At 43.2% G+C, this 15,031-nt stretch overlaps 1 protein-coding gene across 1 annotated transcript in view; it reads right to left on the reverse strand.

The window, feature by feature from the left end:
* Positions 1 to 3,246: 3,246 nt before the first annotated feature.
* LOC145407403 (protein amalgam-like) overlaps positions 3,247 to 15,031 on the reverse strand; it is a 34,316-nt gene continuing 22,531 nt past the window's right edge. Inside the window, exons 6-8 of the mRNA XM_080278335.1 lie at positions 13,549 to 13,691; positions 5,470 to 5,677; positions 3,247 to 3,347 (exon numbers count right to left, since the gene is read on the reverse strand). Of these exons, the coding sequence (XP_080134461.1) occupies positions 3,247 to 3,347; positions 5,470 to 5,677; positions 13,549 to 13,691 (452 nt within the window). The remainder of the gene's footprint in view (positions 3,348 to 5,469; positions 5,678 to 13,548; positions 13,692 to 15,031) is intronic.

Consider the following 15,031-nt stretch of genomic DNA (forward strand, 5'->3'; position numbering starts at 1 on the left):
TTATGCAAGGAGCAATTTTTATTTAATTTTTCTTCGCCTTTTTTCATAAATATCTTGACTGTGGATTTCTCATTTATATTACAGTGGCTTGTTTATAGAATCACACTAGATAGAATGAGATCTAGCAAGTGTGAAAACCATTAGATTATTTAACAACATAACTGAAGTTTTTGGCAATTATCTTACTGAAGAGGAAATATACAAATTCCTTGTCTTTCGTAGAGCCTTGAATTGGCTGTGTGTGTGTGTGTGTGTGTGTGTGTGTGTGTGTGTGTGTGTGTTTCTTCCTGATAATTCAATTCAGCAATAACAAGAGATTAATCACTGAAAAAAATCCTCTGATTGATAATAATAATAATAATAATAATAATAAGTAATATTGATAATAATAATGGACTTGGAGAAAGCTTATGACAGAATAGATAGGCAAGGTATGTGGAAGGTATTAAGAATATATGGAGTGGAGGGGAAATTGTTGAGTGCTGTGAAGAGTATGTACGAGGGAGCTAGGGTTACGGTGCGAGTGGATGGTGAGCTGAGTGAGTTCTTTGATCTCAATGTGGGACTGAAACAGGGTTGTGTGATGTCTCCATGGCTGTTTAATATATACATGGATGGGGTTGTAAAGGAGGTTCAAGGTAGGGCAGTGGATGTGGGGGTGGCTCTAATGAATGAGGGTGAGATTTGGAAGCTTCCGGTGTTGCTGTTTGCTGATGATACAGTACTTTTGAGTGAAGATGAATGGGAGTTGCAAGGTTTGGTGAATGAATTTGGGACAGTGTGTAGGAGGAGGAATCTGAAAGTTAATGTAAACAAAAGTAAAGTTATGGTGTTTGAGAGGAATGAAGTCATAGTGTGTGCAGTGAGGTTGGATGGTGAGGATATGGAGAATGTGAGTGCCTTCAAGTACTTGGGTAGTGTGATGAGTAAGGATGGAACTTTGGGGGATGAAGTGCGTGAAAGGGTACAGCAGGGAAGGAAGGTCGTTGGTACACTGAAAGCAGTGATGAGAAATAGGGAGGTGAGTATGGAAGTTAAGAAGTCACTGCATGATAGTATTGTGATCCCTACCCTGACGTATGGAAGCGAGGCATGGACCTTGCAAGAGGGGAACAAGTCAAGAGTGAGAGCAGTGGAAATGAGTTACTTGAGAGGAGCATGTGGAGTGACGTGGAGGGACAGGTTGACGAATGAAGAAGTGAAGGAACGCTGTGGGGTGGATGTGGATGTGGTTGAGAAGATTAGGAGAAATACACTGAGGTGGTTTGGACATGTGAAGAGAATGGAGAATGAAAGACTGACTAAGAGGGTGTATGTAGGTGAGGTGGAGGGAGGGAGAGTGAGAGGTAGACCGAGGATGAGGTGGAGGGATGGAGTTGAGAGGTATATGAGGGAGGGGGGGTGAGTTGGGGGGAGGGTAGTCAAATGGTGGGTGACAGAGCGACTTGGAGGTGTTTTGTCTGCGGCCACCCTTTGCGGGATTAGGGCGTCGGGCTATAGATAGATAGATAGATAGATAGATAGATTATTATAATAATAATAATGATAATAATAATAATAAAACGTCACAATAAAACAGAAGTTAATGCTAGGGGACCCTACCTTAGCAGCTGTGCCTAGGTGATTTATTTCTGTCCATCAAAATAAAGTTCCTCATAGATTGTACAGGTAGCCATAGGTTGTACAGGCAGCCATAGATTGTACAGGCAGCCATAGGTTGTACAGGCAGCCATAGGTTGTACAGGCAGCCTCAGGTTGTACAGGCAGCCTCAGGTTGTAGAGGGAGCCATAGGTTGTACAGGCAGCCCTAAGTTGTACGGGTAGCCATAGGTTGTACGGGTAGCCATAGGTTGTACAGGCAGCCATAGGTTGTACAGGCAGCCATAGGTTGTACAGGTAGCCATAGGTTGTACAGGTAGCCACAGAGTGTACAAGCAGCCTTAACAGTCTTCTTCAGTGATTTATTATGCTTATTACACCTTATCGTCCTCTAATTAAATTATTCTAGTATCACCAAACTTTGTGTATGTACGAAACGATATTAGCTAGTCGTACCCAAAAATAAATTGGTAAGGAAGAGGTGTAAGGGAGGTCTCAGTGTTCTGGTCTGTCGCTACCTGACATTTTAGGTGATCATACCCTGTGAAATGAGACGCTGTTGGAAAATTACTGGATATGTGTTATAAAGTGCTGGATGCCTTACTGAACGGGGTCACTTCACAGATTGGCTGATCTTTGGTTTACACACACACACACACACACACACACACACACACACACACACACACACACACACACACACACACAAAGATACAGAGAGATAGACAAACACACATACACACACACACACACACACACACACACACACACACACACACACACACACACACACACACACACACACACACACACACACACACACACACACACACACACACACTTCTATCGCCTGTCATAATATTCTTGTCAGGTAAGGAAGATCTCTAACACCTTTTTCTTAGCGATTTATTTTCCATTCTACACTTTGCTGCTTTCTTGTATGTTGGATATTTCTTTTTAACACAAACATAGACGGCAAGAATAACACATAAAGGGATTAGTATGGAGCTATATGCGAAAATAAATTGCTTAGGAAAAGATGTTAGGGAGTCCTTAGCCTACCATAATATGACTCTAATGCCGGTTAAGGAAGCTCCCTAACACCTTTTCCTAAGCGATTTATTTTGCTTATTACTCCTGACTGTCTTCTTCCGTGTCGCATAAAATCATTTCAGTTCCATCATACTCAGCATAAAAAATATACAAACTAATATCAACCAGCCACATCCAAACATAAATCGCTAAGGAAGAGGTGCTAGGAAACTTAGTCGATGTAAATGCAGAACTGTGCCATAAACCAGCGTCTGTATTTAACAACAAGTTGATCAGTCGCTGGCCACTGCCTTGTCAACAAAATGGCGTAGGTGTCACAAAGCATCGTTTATTTAGAGATTAATATGGCCATTCACTTGTACTCTCTGGTCAGGAAACAAGTTATATCCTGACCATCCTCTCTTTTAGCATGTTCAGGAGGCTTCTAAGTACCCCCTTGGCCACCGGGTATCCATGGCTGCCTCCTTATAGTCAGCAGTGGCTCGTTACCCAAGGGGCAACATTTGTGTAATTAGTTAACAATTCATCTCTCTCTCACAGGTCCATATATGGTGTATGTGAAAGAGGGCAACGTATCCCCAGCGGGCTATGATGCTACGTCAACACCCCTGACAGCAACAGGAACAGCAGCAGCAACAGCCACGTCACAGCAGCACCGCTCCTCGCCCCGCTGGTGGATTGAAGTACCGCCATGGCTGCAACCACAACAAAGAGAAATTAGTATGAAGGCCTTGGTTGTACTCGTATATAAAGCAATTACACACACACACACACACACACCATGAAATACTTAGTCTTTACATGCCTTTATTTTCATCATCTTGAAAAGCGAAACCAATATTTATCACTTTTATTTTCTTTCTTCTTTTTTCTTTCCCCCCCCCCTCTCATTTCACCTCATGGTCTCATTGGGCCACATATTAAGCCCATATTTTGCAAGATCTTCAGAGACTATTACCACTTACGCAGAGACTAACAGGAAGAGAAGGCCTGAGGAACTGTTGTTGTTACTCATTCCTGACATCCACTTCTTTCCCACATAGTTTTATTTTATTGATTTATTTAGAAGACGTTAAGGGAAATACACTGAGGTGATTTGGTCATGTGGAGAGGATGCACGGTGAAAGACTAACTAGGAGAGTGTATGTAAGTGAGGTGCACGGAGGAGAGGGAGGGCGAGACCAAGGATGAGATGGAGGGAGGGAGTAGTGAGGAATGTGAGAGATGGGGTTGTAAGTTAGGGGGAGGACAAGGTAATGGCATGGGACAGGGCGACAAGGAGGCGATTTGTTTGTAGCCATCCTTACGGGATTAAGGCGTCTGACTATAGATGGACAGATAGATCGATATATATATATATATATATATATATATATATATATATATATATTCTTACATAGCCTATGATTTCATCATCCTTTGTGTAATTTTAACGCACAGTATGCTGCATGTTTGATCACGTGCGTGTTCTGCCTCAGTTCCCCCCTTCTACCGTTATAGTAGAGTAAGTCGTCATTTCTGGAGTTCAGAGCAGGATTGTCAACTCTTTGTCCCCATGGCTTCATTTGCGCGTCCTTCTTACAAGTTGTATCAAGCTCTGCCGGCCCCTATATAATGAACTCAGTCTCTGCATCATTGCCACTTAGATCTGCTCCTCATTTTGTTCACATCTCTGTCCTCCCCTGTACAGTTATTATTATTGTGAGTGCTCAAGAAATCTCCAAACATCTAGCAGCTGTGTGTAATTTGAGTATAACTGTTGTTGCATTTTTTCTTGTACTGTGTAGCATAAGGTCAATTCTTAGGCCTAGTGAGGTCTTTGTGATAAAAGTAGGGTTTTATATCAGTCATTTTTGATAATAGTTTGTATCTGTAATAATTTATCTTGCATTAACTGAGCATTACCCGGTGTATTTTCATTTTATCAGGGCTGACTTAGATAAATTTACTCTTGCTAATTTCGTGTTAATAGAGGCTATTGCAGTTAACCATATATTTAACCTGTTTATTTGCCATTACATTATCCTTATGAGTCCTGAATGTTTTGTTGTTAGTTTGAGCATTAAACTTTAACTTGTAATTTTACCTAACTCTTTTGTTTTGAACCTGGAACTCTACGGGACAGTAGAGACTCTTAGTATTCTCACTTAAAGTGTACATTATCTTTCTCTGTTCCGTAACAATATATATATATATATATATATATATATATATATATATATATATATATATATATATATATATATATATATATATGTGTGTGTGTGTGTGTGTGTGTTTGTGTGTGTGTGTGTGTGTGTGTGTGTTCCCCTCAACTACCAACCAGAATTTCCTAAAGTTATATGATGGGGGAGGGGACGTCAAAGAGATGCAGACTCAAAATGAGCAATCTGCGAGAGTAAAAATATCAGAATCGAACGAATCATATTTAAAGCCTCAAGGAAAAGATTAGATGAAACCACAGGTGGTCATGTAATAATATACAGTAACCGAAGTTTTCCCTGTACTGCCCCTGCCACTTGCTGTATCCTGCTGCAGTTAATATCCTGTAATACGTATCCTAGCAAGTTGTTTTTCTTAGCTGAGAAGTGCAAAAAAATTACATTGGAGAATTTTGAAAACTTTTCTTTCTTAACGTGAGGCCCCACTTGCCCTTAACATGTGATCGGCAAAAAGAAACGATGCACCGGGTTAGAGTCGCTGTAATATCCGAGCCCCGTTTCCTCTTGTCGAGCACATGTCTGGAGTAGGTGTGGCCGCACCCTTAGATGAGAAGTGGATAGCTTGTGTTTTTAGCTGAGGCGTTAAAACCCTTGCCTTTCTTGGTTGAGAAGTGGAAGTGTTGTGACTCAGCCGACCACCCGTATCTGTTCCTGACTCTAACGATGGCCAGGTAGTCAGTGGCCACCTCCAGGTTGGTCAGCGTGTGGGCCATGGCGCGTGGTGGCCCTCCTAGCCTGGCCTCGCCCTCCACCTCCTTGGACACATTGGCCCACGTCCCCGCCATCACCAGGCTGCCGTTGCCCTGCCAGGAACAGAAACAATAGCACGTGTGACTTGCTGCTGTTGTTACCAGCTGCGAGAGCGAAGCTGGTATTGTTTTCAGTGTGTGTGTGTGTGTGTGTGTGTGTGTGTGTGTGTGTGTGTGTGTGTGTGTGTGTGTGTGTGTCTGTCTGTCTGTCTGTCTGTCTGCCTGTCTGTCTGTTAGCACGATAACTTCGCAACCGCTCAAGATATCATCATAAAATTTTACAGGTGTGTAGTACGGATGAAAACCTAGGGCGCGTTCGAAATTGGTAAAAGCAGGTCAAGGTCAAGGTCATAGTCCAAGCCACTTTAAATATGTATCGGCTAGCGGCTGGTGTGATTCCCCCCTCGAGGGGCCTCTAGTTGTTGTTGTTGTTGTTGTTGTTGTTGTTGTGACCCCGTGCCCCGCAGCAAGCCAGCCACTTCAGTTCGACAATCAAGAGATTTGTTGTTGAAAGTGAGAGATGTTGAAGTACTGTCTGTGTTGTGACGGTGAGGTCTGTGATATATGTGTGGTGGGGTATTGTTGCTGTTCCTTAACCCAGATCTGTCTGACCGAGCAGACTGGTCAGTTGCCAGTAAGCACCTGCTTGAATGGGGCTGAGCTGTTGAAGCTGTGTCTGCGTCTAGTGTGGTATGCGTGTCATGCTGTGTTGGTCCATTGCACAGGCAGGGCACGTGCCAACCAACTCCAAGATGATAAGTGAGGAAGGCTTAAAGATATCTTGATTAAGACTAGCCAGGTGAACTCAACCAGCTCCAAGGAGAAGTCGAACGGGAGTGTCTGGAGTGAGACAATGTATGTGTGGGCTTATGGTGACTTGTATGTGTATATGTGTGTGTATATGTGTAGTGTATGTGTATATGTATGTGTAGTGTGTGTGTATATTTATGTGTATATGTGTAGTGTATGTGTATGTGTGTAGTGTATGTGTATATATATGTGTATATGTGTAGAGTATGTGTATATGTGTGTGTATATTTTTTTTTTTATGTACCCTACACTGGGCATAGGCTTCACAGCCTGCTCTCAAGGCCCAGTAGTCCTCCTACAAACCATCCATCTCTACATGTCACCACTTCGGAGCTAACACCCACCGTCAATATTGAATATATGCTAGGGCTGTTTCATACAGGACTTGTGTATTGGTATTAGCGGGGGTATTTTTACGACATGTCGGCGGGTCTTCTGATAGATCAGTAAAGTCTGATTTTATGAAATTCAAATCCTTAAACTGTTCCCTGCCCCAGCGGGGATTTCAACCCGGGTCCATTAGGACTGCAGACTACCTCTCTACCGATTGAACCACCGCCTTCCCCGTGCAGTGTATGTGTATAATGTATGTGCATATGTATGTATATATGTGTAGTGTATGTGTATATGTTTGTGTATTTCTGTAGTGTATGTGCATATGCACGGTATGTGTATATGTATGTGTATGTGTAGTGTGTGTATATGTGTGTGTACATGTGTAGTGTATGTGTATATGCATGTGTATATGTGTAGTGTATGTGTATATATATATATATATGTGTATATGTGTAGTGTATGTGCATATATATGTGTATATGTGTAGTGTATGTGCATATATATGTGTATATGTATGTGTATATATAGTGTATGTGTCGTGTATGTTTGTGTAGTGGTCCACAATTATATCTGCTTGTTCTGTGCACGAAGGGATGTGTTGGATGTTGAAGGTGGTGGCAGCAGGGGTCATGCAGGTCTTACTTCACTCAATGTTGCTGTGAAGTGATTTGTAGAACCGACATGTGTAGTGGCTGAGGGTTGTTGTCAGGGCTAGCCAGTTTTACCTTTGTTTTAATGTTGTTGTCTAAATCCTTGTTTGAACGCTGTGGGCTTGAGATGATGTTTGGTGTGTGTATGTGTGTGTGTGTGTGTGTGTGTGTGTGTGTGTGTGTGTGTGTGTGTGTGTGAGAGAGAGAGAGAGAGAGAGAGAGAGATTGTGTTTGAGTGACTTGCATTGTGTTATGAAGCAAGCAATCTCCGGTGTAATATTTTAGATGTAATGTCTCCTGTTGCGTCGTGGACTGTAATTATTTATTCGTTAATTATGATATTAAATTTCACACTGTGCCTATCAGTGTTGTAATGGGTGTGTTGTTTATTGGAGTATTAGTGTGTTTCTCTTCAGTATGTGTGCAATATGTGTGTGTTTGTAGAAATTTATTAGTTTGTAGTGTTGGTACGGAGACCATCAATAAGTTTCCCTGACAAGGAGAGTATGTTTTCACCCCTGTTTGTTTCTTTGTTTATTTGTCTGTTACCAGGGTTACTCAAAAACTAAAAGAGAGTTTTGGACCAAATTTGGTGGGTAGATAGCCCATGTCCCAGGGAACAATCGATTAACTTTTGGGACCGATCCGGATCGCATTACAGATTCTGGATCCGGAAAACATTTTCTCCAAAACTCTAATCAATGATGAGAAATCCTAACCCATTATGACAAGCGAGAAATCACGTTGCCCTTGTTGGAGAGATGCTCTGCATTGAGTGCCCCTCTAGTTAACGTTGTAATGTGTTTGTGTTGCGTGTTAAGACAGTGCGCGTCTAGTATGAGGCTGTGCTGTAAGTGTAGTGTTGGTTCACAGGGTGTTGAGCTGTGGTGTGGTAATCGTTGTTAGAGGCTGGCGGAGGCGGTGGGGGGAAATGTTTGGTGAGACAGAAGGAAAGTTTGTGGAGGTGCTAAACCGGTCACACACGCATGTCCTGTGGCCTTGTCTGATATTTGTCAGTCTAGTGTACGTGGTGTGGTTCCATTTTCTGCAGGAAATTCATTGAACAGTCCCACATATTCGTCTATTGCTTGTGATATTTAAGGAGAAAACCAGGCAAAGGTAGGGCGTGTGGGTCCTGGGAATGCTCTCATTGTGTCAAGCAAGTATGAGGAGAAGGAGGAGGAAAATGACTTCCAGAGGATCATTTCCCTCTATGTAAGGAAATGACTTAGGTAGAAGTTGCCCTCACACAGGAGACGGCACTCCATCGTCCTGACTGAGAACCGCCTCGCTGGATGCATGGAAGGATGAGGAGGTTCAGGCACCAGGCTCAGGTTACAGTCACTCCTTTCCTGGGATGCACAACGAAGACCTGAGTATGTGCTGTGGCGGGAAGGATTGCATCTCACTGACAGCTTAAATGCATGTCACTGATTCACAGAGACCAGGGCATTCAATGGGAGGAGTGCTGTATACGGCCTCACAGTCCACGGGAAGACGGTGAAGGGAGATCTATGGCCCGTATTCTCGTCGATTAAGGAAGCTACCTAACCCCTCTTCTTTAGCTATTTATTTATGGATATGGCTGGTTAATATCCTTTTGTACGTTAGATATGCAGAGTTTGGCGTCATTGGAAAGATTTATATAACACAGAACAGGACAGTAAGGTGTACTAATCAAAATAAATCGCTTACGAAAAGGTGTCAGGGAGCTTCCTTAACCGACGAGAATACGGACTAAAGTGTTAAGCAATGTCACTATCAAATAATTATCGATAAAATAGAGGTGCAAAAACGATGGCTTCCTCAGTCGGCGAGAATAAGATAAAGGAAGAATTACCCTGAGAGATATTAATGTAGGTTATTTATGCAAGTAGTGGCGATATTTATACTTTTTTTTTATGCAAGGAAGGATTAACCAAAGGCCAGGAGTCCGCAAACAGTTCCTTCAAAAAAAAAAAAAAAAAAGAGAGAGAGAGAGAGAGAGAGAGAGAGAGAAAGCCAAATTCAAGATCCGTTCATTTCGAGATGCCTGGACACACTGCTTTTGAAAGACTGGAGATCAGAGGAAGTAGGAAATACAGACAGAGGGAGACAGTTCCAGAGTTGACCTGTTGCATAAATAAAGGACTGGGAGTAACGGTTAACTCTTGCATTAGAGAGTTGGACAGAAAAGGGATGAGAGTTTGTTGCTAGACGGGTGCTACGTGTCTGCTGTAGTGGTGGAGGGATGCAAGCAGACAGTTCAGAGGAGCAGTGACCATTGAAGCAGCGATAGATAAGAGATAAAGATGCATGACAAGTAAAGCAGAGGAAGAACACGAAGGTGAAATATGTACGAGTATAATAAATCGAATATACAGAGATAAGAGCCTATGATAGTACAGAAAAGAGAGGAATAACCAGCCTGAGAGCCACATTGTTACGGATGCAGTCTAAATCAACAGAATTAAGATATATGGCCATGTGGAGAGGATGGAGAGTGAGAGACTGACGAGGAAAGTGTATGTGAGTGAGGTGGAAGGGGGGAGAGGGAGGGGGAGGCCATGGATGAGATGGAGGGATGGAGTGGAGAGGTATATGAGAGAAGGGAGTGTAAGCTGGGAGCAGGGCAATAAAATGGTGGGGGACAGGGCGACGTGGAGGCGATTTGTTTGTGGCCTCCCCTTACGGGATTAAGGAGTCTGGCAATAGATAGATAGATAGATTAAGATATTGCAGTTAACATAAGGGAAATTAGTGGGAACAATATATAAACTATACAGGAAGAGAGGGATGCGTGTCCTTAAAGTACAGTGAAGGGCGAATTAGCCTGTCAGGTGTCCATACGTGTTATTTGAGCAGTCTATGGTAACAGTGACGAGAAGAAGAACTAACATAACAATAACAAGAACTAAAATAACAATAACAAGAAGAAATCACATAACAATAACTAGGAGAACTCACATAACACTAAGAAGAAGGAGAACTCACATAACAGTAACAAGAACTCACCTAATAACAAGAACTCACCTAACAGTAACAAGAAGGAGAACTCACCCAGCAATAACAAGGCGGAGAACTCACATAACAATAACAAGAACAATTCACATGAGGGCCGCATATTTTACTTTGCCTGTTACCTTGACCTTCGACAGATTACTTTTAATATTAAATTCCTTCTCTCTTGCCTAACCCTTAACCCTTCCACTAACACTGGTTCAGAGCAGCTTGTACAGCACCCTACCCGTATCCCTGACAGCCTTGGAGAGAGCTCCAACATACTTGACCTCTTCCTCACAACTAATCCTTCTGCTTACTCTGTTAAACGTTTCTCTCCGTTGGGCTCCTCCGATCACAACCTTATTACCTTAACCTGTCCTATCACTCCGGTACGGCCTGTGGACCCTCCAGGGAAACGTCGTCTGTGGCATTTTGGAGCCGCGGACTGGGAGGCCCTCAGGCAGTACTTCTTTGATTTTCCATGGAATGAGTATTGCTTCCATGGCCGTGAGCCATCTGAATGTGCCTTGCGCATTACGGATGTTATTCTCTCGGGCATGGAAGCATACATTCCTTTCTCATATCCTTTGACTAACGCAAGAAAGCCTTGGTTTAATCACGCTTGTTCTAATGCTGTCCGCAACAAGGAGAAGGCCTACAAAAGGTACCGGAGCCAACCCACCCCTGAATCACATCATCTTTACGTTTCTGCCCGGAATCGTGCTAAGTCTGTTCTTCGCTCTACTAAAAATAATTTCATCCATACTAAATGCTCTCAACTCTCCAACTCGAATTCTTCCCGCTCCTTCTGGCACCTTGCCAAAAATCTTTCTAACAACTTTACCTCATCATCCTTCCCTCCTCTTTTCTACCCTGATGGTTCTGTAGCTATTTCTTCTACTGATAAAGCAGATCTCTTCGCTCAGACTTTCTCCTCCAATTCCACCTTAGACGATTCCGGTGCTGTTCCTCCATCACTTCCCCCCTCTGACTTCCTCATGGCTGACATTAAAATTTCTTCAGTTGATGTATTTTCTGCCATCACTGGCCTCAGTACTAACAAGGCATATGGGCCTGATGGAGTCCCTCCTGTTGTTCTCAATAACTGTGCTTCTGTGCTTACACCCTGCCTAGGCAAACTATTTCGCCTTTGTCTGTCAACTTGTACCTTTCCTTCTTGCTGGAAGTTTGCTCTCATTCAGCCAGTCCCAAAGAAGGGTGACCACTCCCAACCCTCCAACTATCGTCCAATTGCTTTAACGTCCTGTATTTCAAAAGTTTTCGAGTCAATTCTTAATAGAAAAATTTTAAGGCATCTTTCCTATCACAATCTTCTTTCCGATCGTCAGTAGGGGTTCCGTCAGGGACGCTCCACTGGCGATCTTCTCACATACCTTTCAGACTCCTGGTCATCCTCCTTTCGGGACTTTGGCGAAAGCTTTGCCATTGCACTTGACATCTCAAAGGCTTTCGATTGAGTCTGGCATAAATCTTTAATTTCCAAACTGCCCTCCTACGGTTTCTATCCTTCTATCTGTGCTTTCATCGCTAGCTTCCTTTCTGGTCGTTCTATAGCCGCTGTTGTAGATGGCCATCGTTCTTCTAGATCTATCAACAATGGTGTTCCTCAGGGCTCTGTCCTATCACCAGCTCTCTTCCTTTTATTCATCAATGACCTTCTAAGCTGTACATCTAACCCTATCCACTCATACGCTGATGACTCCACCCTTCACCTTTCCATTCGGTTCCCGCAACGCCCATCTCAACAGTTACTTCAAGAAACAAGGGATGAGGCTATGGCACACCTAATGTCTGACTTGGCTCGTATCTCTGACTGGGGTAAAAATAATATGGTCGTCTTTAATGCATCTAAGACTCAGTTTTTACACCTATCAACCCGACAAAATCTTCCACAGGTATACCCACTAATGTTTAATAATATTCAGCTTAATCCTGCATCATCCTTGAACATGCTTGGGGTTTCATTTACTCGGGACTTATCTTGGAAAGATCATATTACATCTCTTGTAAAATCTGCTTCCAAGAGATTGGGTGTGCTAAGCCGACTCCGCTCTTTCTTTACCCCTGCACGATTGTTGACTCTATACAGGGGTTTTATCCGCCCCTGTGTGGAGTACAACTCTCATGTGTGGGGAGGCTCCCCACATACAGCTCTTCTCAATAGGGTGGAGTCAAAGGCTTTTCGTCTCATTAACTCTCCTCCTCTTACTGACTCCCTTCAACCTCTGTCTCTTTGCAGCACTGTTGCATCTTTATCTCTTTTCTATCGCTACTTTAATGGTCACTGCTCCTCTGAACTGTCTGCATGCATTCTTCCACCTCTACGACGGGCGCGTAGCACCCGTCTGGCAGCAAACTCTCATCCCTTTTCTGTCCAACTCTCTAATGCAAGAGTTAACCGTTACTCCCAGTCTTTCATTTATGCAACAGGTCAGCTCTGGAACTGTCTCCCTCTGTCTGTATTTCCTGCTGCCTATGATCTCCAGTCTTTCAAACGCAGTGTGTCCAGGCATCTCAAAATGATCGGATCTTGATTTTGGCTCTCTATTGTATTTTGTTTTTCTCTTGGAGGGAACTGTTACTGCGGGCTCATGGCCTTTGGTTCCTTCTTCCTCGCATAAAAAAAAAAAAAAAGATCAGATCTAAACTGTCTGGAATGAGTTTACTGAGTGACCTTGAGGTTTGACATTTCCCTGTGACCTTGACCTCTGATTGAATGTTCTCTATCTATATCTATCTACCTATCTCTCTATCAAACCCGTGAGGGATGGCCACAAACAAATCGCCTCCATTTCGCCCTGTCCCCTGTCATTTCGCTGCCCTACCCCCAACTTACACCCCCCTCTCTCATATACCTCTCTACTCCATCCTTCCATCTCATCCTCGGTCTCTCCCTTCCTCTCCCCCCTTCCACCTCACTCACATACACTCTCCTAGTTAGTCTCTCACTCTCTATGTCCCAGCATAAATGTAAATAATAAAGCTTAATATGCAAAAAATAATCATTCTACAAGACCCACTAGAAACCCTACTAGAAACCCTACTAAGTTCATCAAGAAACTAGAAACCATACTAGAAACCCTACTAAGTTCATCAAGATACAGTGTTACGGGAGGGGCAACACACCTGCCAGAGGTCCAGGTGTGCCTTGCGGTACTTAATGATGAAGTCTGTGATGGGGAAGTAGGTGTGCGTCTGCCAGGTGAGGGTGTACCTGGTGCTTTCCCCACCGTTTGGGCTGCTCGTCACTCTGGGCCGCTCCGGTAAGGCTGGGAACAGAGCAGGTCTAAGATACTGGCACTAAAATATATGTGGGTTCAGTCCCTTTTTTTTAATAACAAAACAGAGGAAGGAAAAGCAAATGAACAGAGAAAACAAATAAATAATCCATACACCAGATTACTGGCGTCCTTCATTCATAAAATATCTGTAACAGTCGGACTTGAACAGCTGTAATGTAAAGTGTGAAGGAGCGTTGTGGTGTGGATGTGGATGTGATGCAATGCGAGTCTTCTTTCATATATCCTTGTTACTCTTCCATCTAGTTGTGTCTGTATCACATACATCTAGGATACTTAGACTAAAATACAGTATATGTAAGTTCAGCCAGATGTCTTCTTTCATATTATATCCTCGTTAGGAGAAACACACTGAGGTGGTTTGGCCATGTGGAGAGGATGGTGAGCAAGAGACTGACGAGGAAAGTGTGAGTGAGGTGGAAGGGGGGAGAGGGAGAGGGAGGCCAAGGATGAAATGGAGGGAAGGAGTGGAGAGGTATATGAGAGAGGAGGTGTGAGCTGGGAACAGGGCAATGAAATGGTGGGGGACAGGGCGACATGGAGGAGATTTGTTTGTGGCCACCCCTTGCGGGATTATGGCATCTGGCAATAGGTAGATAGATAGATCGATCGATAGACAGATAGATACCCTTCCACCTAACTGAGTCTGTCATGTAAATTTATGAATCTATCTATATACCTAGGCTGCTTCCCCCCAATGAAAGAGAGGTAGCCGAGACAGGACGACACACTCCCAATTTACTCACACACACACACACACACACACACACACACACACACACACACACACACACACACACACACACACACACACACACACATTTATTCGTATCCTAGCCCCATATTATATAAAAGCTGTTGAAATTGACCTTACTAGCTCAGATTTTGACCTAGTCCTGTGACCGTGAACTTTGTCCTATTGTTTTCAAAAACTGTAAGCCAACCCCTTGCCGGACCCTGAACCCTTCCACCTAGTTTTATGAAAATCGGGTAACAACGGTTTAAATTATTTTGTTCGGACATGTCCTCGACCTTAAAGGCGTCAACCAGTACGACAGGTGGGCAACGACACTGCCTGATGGCCAGCCTTTTCCTTATATAAGCTTTAGAGTCTGTATAGTTAGTTTTTGGTCAGAGGGTGAAGAAAAAAAAAAAATGTTTGTTTCCATGCCTAGGACTCATTCCCTTGTAGTTCAAAGCTGTACTGCTGTAGAGCCTCACTTGTTTATTGACATAATGACACAGATAGTGGCTGTTAGGAGGGTTCAGAGGCTGTGATAGAGTTTAGATTACAAAGATAAGGCTATGAC

This window comes from Coenobita brevimanus, chromosome 73 (assembly GCF_032717465.1).
Source record: "Coenobita brevimanus isolate Jiangsu-jjx chromosome 73, ASM3271746v2, whole genome shotgun sequence".
Taxonomy (NCBI): Eukaryota; Metazoa; Arthropoda; class Malacostraca; order Decapoda; family Coenobitidae; genus Coenobita; species Coenobita brevimanus.